Source organism: Telmatherina bonti (genome assembly GCF_933228915.1).
Source record: "Telmatherina bonti genome assembly, chromosome: 9".
NCBI classification, from domain to species: domain Eukaryota; kingdom Metazoa; phylum Chordata; class Actinopteri; order Atheriniformes; family Telmatherinidae; genus Telmatherina; species Telmatherina bonti.
Genome location: NC_136627.1, coordinates 28,142,405 through 28,147,106, shown reverse-complemented (window position 1 = coordinate 28,147,106; position 4,702 = coordinate 28,142,405). Strand labels below are relative to the sequence as shown.

At 36.2% G+C, this 4,702-nt stretch overlaps 1 protein-coding gene across 1 annotated transcript; it reads right to left on the bottom strand.

Annotated features, from left to right (window-relative positions):
* Positions 1–1,067: 1,067 nt before the first annotated feature.
* On the bottom strand, positions 1,068–2,887 carry LOC306760805 (fructose-bisphosphate aldolase C-like; the record flags this gene model as incomplete). Its single annotated transcript, XM_079246800.1, has 8 exons — positions 1,068–1,160; positions 1,246–1,445; positions 1,537–1,711; positions 1,837–1,920; positions 2,011–2,171; positions 2,265–2,319; positions 2,436–2,643; positions 2,772–2,887. 8 exons carry the CDS (start codon positions 2,885–2,887, stop codon positions 1,068–1,070), a joined length of 1,092 nt encoding a protein of 363 aa, XP_079102926.1.
* Positions 2,888–4,702: the final 1,815 nt, after the last annotated feature.

Below are 4,702 nucleotides of genomic sequence, written 5' to 3'. Positions count from 1 at the left end.
TCTGATGATTCAACTTTTTGAATTTGAATATTTAGACTATCAGCGTTTTCACAAAATGTTTGAAAAAAGTTTAGGATTGTGTCAATAGGATCATAAACCCAGGTTAATCTTCATCATTTTTCCATGTACTGTGTGTCTTTATATCTGGCCAGTTGCAAGCTACAGCTCTTTAAAAACTTAGCTTTTTTCTTATCATATTATGTTATATTATATTATAATATATACAGTATATTATATATATATATATATATATATATATATATATATATATATATATATATATATATATATATATATATATATATATATATACATATATATATATATATATATATATATATATATATACATATACATATACATACATGTATATATATATATATATATATATATATATATATATATATATATATATATATATATATATATAAATAAATATATATATATATATATATATATATATATATATATATATATATATATATATATATATATATATATATATATATATATATATATATATATATATATATACATATATATATATATATGTGGCAGTGTGACATATAAGTAAATCAGACTTTCTCAGACAACAGTTTTATTGTATTGTTATTCATGTTTATTAGACTATTTTACACAAACTCCTACATATAATAGGTGTTGAGGAACAGCATCATTCCCTAAAGAGCAGTTTCTACCATTAATTAACTTTTTGGGCACAAACTAATGTCATTGCTCTGCTGCCAAAATTTAACATACATTTTGCAGGCCAGTATTGTGATATTTTAAAGCTCATTTAATGGCACTGTTCCATGGACATGTATCACACCCAGAGCATAAGTAAAGCAAACATCCTCATTCACTCCATGCTTTAGAAATACCCAAGGCCTCATTGTGATTGTCCTTATATATCAAGGCAAGAAAACCTGCTGTCACTAGTTTTCATTTCACATCATTACGTGTGTCAATATTCTGGCTTAACCTAAGTATCTACAATTCATCTGTGATAAATCTTGATATGGAATTAAATAACACAATAATAATTAAAACTTGATTTGTTATAGTCTTCAGTATGCATGACAGGAACCATACACACGATGGCCAGCCTCTCCATAGTTATCACCACCAGTGTATTTCCCCTGACACGCCATACTGTTCACCTGAAGGCAAAACAGAAGAGGCAGACAGCAAATTAAAGAACCGCCAGTTAGTGTTTGTTTTATCTACAGTTAATGAGATAAGTACCTCTGCTCTCTTGATGAACTGCTCGGTGGCAGCTTTCTCATTCTCTTTATGTCCTCTCCAGGCTCTCAGTGCTGACGCCTGCAGGGCTCGGCCAAAAGAGAAGGTCAGGATCCAGGGTTTAGCAAGAGGGCAGTTGTTTATGGCATTGAGATGGACGGTGGCCTCCTCTTCACTCTGACCTCCCGAAAGGAAAGCAACTCCTGAGGGGATCACAAATTTCATACATCAGTTTCTGCAGATCTCATATATTTCTGTTCCAGAAGCAGCAGGTTTTTTTTTTTTTTGACTCACCTGTGACAGCTGGGGGAACAGTGCGGCGCAGGGCAGTAACAGATGCCATAGCAACCTCTTCTGGGCTATACTTGGTGGGACAGCTGTGTCCAGGAGTGACCATGTTGGGTTTTAGGAGAGTGCCTTCCAGGTAAACATGATGGTCTGACATGGCCTTGTACACAGCAGCCAACACCTGCAACAAAGAGAATGATGTAACAGAGGTGCCAGCTTCAAGAAAACTATCTTTTTTATCTGACTTCCTGCTCTGGTTTGTCCCACATCTGTGCATATGTAGTAAGGAAAACACGAGAAGCCCACCTTTTCAGTAACATACTGGCAGCGTTTCAGGTCATGATCACCATCAGGCAGGATCTCTGGTTCTATGATGGGTACAATCCCATGCTGGCCAACAAAAGGAATGATTATCAGTCTCTGCAGATCCATCACATCACAAAGATTTGTAGATAAGCTGATACACTGAAGAATTCTGACCTGCTGGCAGATACTTGAGTAGCGTGCAAGAACATTAGCATTTTCTGTGATTGCAAGTTTAGATGGATTGCTATCACTGATTTTTAGCACACAGCGCCACTTTGCAAACACAGCTCCATCCTTTTTATACTGTGCACAGCGCTCTGACAATCCATCCAGACCTATGGAGAGAAGTTTAAAGAGGTGGGGTGATGGGGGTCTCTACAAGTTAAAATGACTAAACCAACAACTATCCAAAGATGAGCTTGTCTAACCTTGTGTGGTGGTTTCTCCACACGTTCCTGCCAGGGGTACAACACCTTTATCAACCTGATCAACATACACAGAACTTTGTTTATTTCTTTTTTTTTTTTTTCCTTTTTAAAACAAAAAAAATCCACCTCTGATCCTAACAACACAACATACTCGGTATTAAGCAGACAGACCTTGATGCCAACCAGGATGCCTCTGTCTCTGATCATTTTAACAAAGGAAACACCGTTATCAGAGTGCTGATACAGCGTCTCGTGGAAGAAAATGACTCCTCCAATGCAGCTATTGATGCGATCATCAGCACTGAAGAGGATCTGACGATACTGCCTCCGGTTCTCCTCCGTGTTTTCCACTCCAACTTGGGCCAGTCGCTTAGCCATGCTGCCTGTGGTTAATTATATTGTGTGCATATAAAACTCTTTGTGATAGGTGGTGGTATCAGTAACAAAAAGCAGTATTTTATGCTCATGCAAAAGATTGTTTATAGAAAAAGAGAGAAGCTCTGCTACAGACCCACAGACTCGTCTGCAGCCAGAATGCCCTTCCCTGGAGAAACTATGCGTAGTGCAGTTTCATGGAGCTCCCTCTTCTGAGCCTCAGAGAGTGTTGGGAACTGGTGTGTCATCTTGTGACTGACTCCCCAGACAGCCTGTGGTAAAAGATGTGACCTTGTGATTATTCACTACTTGGCAGTCAGAAAAGGACAACTAAGACAACTGCTATGAAATTTGTTCAGACAGAAAATGTTTCTACTTTTATCTATTTGATTCTGTCTTTCATGAAAGGAGAAGAAAAGCAGTAATAGTCAGCTCCAGTGGATGATAATTCAGCTCCAGAAGCATTCAGTATGCTAAATTACTTTTTTTTTTAATTTTTTTTTTTATTTTGCAGCATTTTACTTTTATTCTTTATGTAATCCAAACCTACCAATGTCAAGTTTTAATTCAGTTGGGTTTTTTAAAATTATATATATATTAAATCATCATATTTAAATCCACTGACGAGTGCAACTGTTAGAATGTGAAAGTTAATTTTACTACTACTTTCAATGCACAGATTCACAACATGACAGTGGAAAGAAAATATTTATATATTAATTTGCTACAATGTGGGGGACAAGTTCTCCAGCGCTCCGATCACTATGGACACTACTGTTGCTTTCACCCTCCAGGCCTTCTCCAGTTCTTTCTTGAGGCCTTGGTTCTTCTCCAGTTTCTCATGCTCCTTTTTCCTGATATTTCCATTATTTTGATAAGTATATACGAAATGTATTTGGACATTAAATTTTTGAAATGTGATCAAAAACAAAGGTTCTTTACTCTCAGCTCAGAGTTAAAGATTTGCAGCGACAATGAAGTAAGAAAATGTAGATCAGAAAAAAGTTATACAGCTTTCTTACCTGAGAATGAAATCACAAAGCGTCTCCTCCACAGAAGTGATGAACAGTGATAGAGCCTTCCCATCAACTCCAGTTTGTATCCAGCTGAAGTATGTCACATCTCATATGCCAACACCCCTAGGCGGGGCTTGTACACCCACTTTTGTCCCAATTAAACTAGAAAATCTTGATGATTCATTGTTCTATTTAAATATCATTGTGCTTTTTTCAGCCCTTTCTTTTTCACTCTGATGTAACAATTTCCAAATTTCTTAAGCCACGTTGCAAAGAATAAGTAAACCTCGTACTTGTAAATTTTGCTGTGTTTTGAATAGTTTAACTTCATCTAATCCATATAAGTTATTACAACTACAGCTATTTAACTAATTTGGATCCAACTTTGCATTCAGGCTTATTGAGAAATATCAAATCCTATATTCTTTTGCAAATCCAAGTCCTTACAGCAACTTAATTTAAGCATTGAACCAATCCCAGAGGTGTCCTATTTTTATCTTAATTAGTAAAAATGTGCCCAGAGGAAGGTTCCAGTTCTCCTGATAATTTGGTCTTTCTACGCCCAAACTCACAGGGGGCTTTCAGTCTCAGAGCAATCCATGCACTCATTGGCTTTATCTTATGAGCTTTAAACTGTAAAGAAAATGAAGGAATATGTCAGAAATAGAAATCATTTCCAAGTTAAAGGTAAACCTTCAAGGCAATTTGGCCCATATTGGACCAAAATGAGGTCAAATGTCATCTTCAGTTTGAGGTTGATATTTTTTTCCATATATTTTTTTTACTGCACGCACATATGTGTGTTTTGAGAGGGGCATGCAGCCTATAAAAAGAAAAACGTGTTATTTACATGTGATATTTCCTTAAAAAATGAAGACATTATATAATGACATTATATGATGGTTTTCTGTGTGGTTAATAGCAACCGTTCTAAGCTGTTGTTATGCACAGCGGCGGCTCCTTTTTCAAACTTGTTTTCCACTAGTTCGGTTACGTAACACTACCATTTGGTGGCCCTGAGTGGAACAATTCGCCAGCATTTCTGGG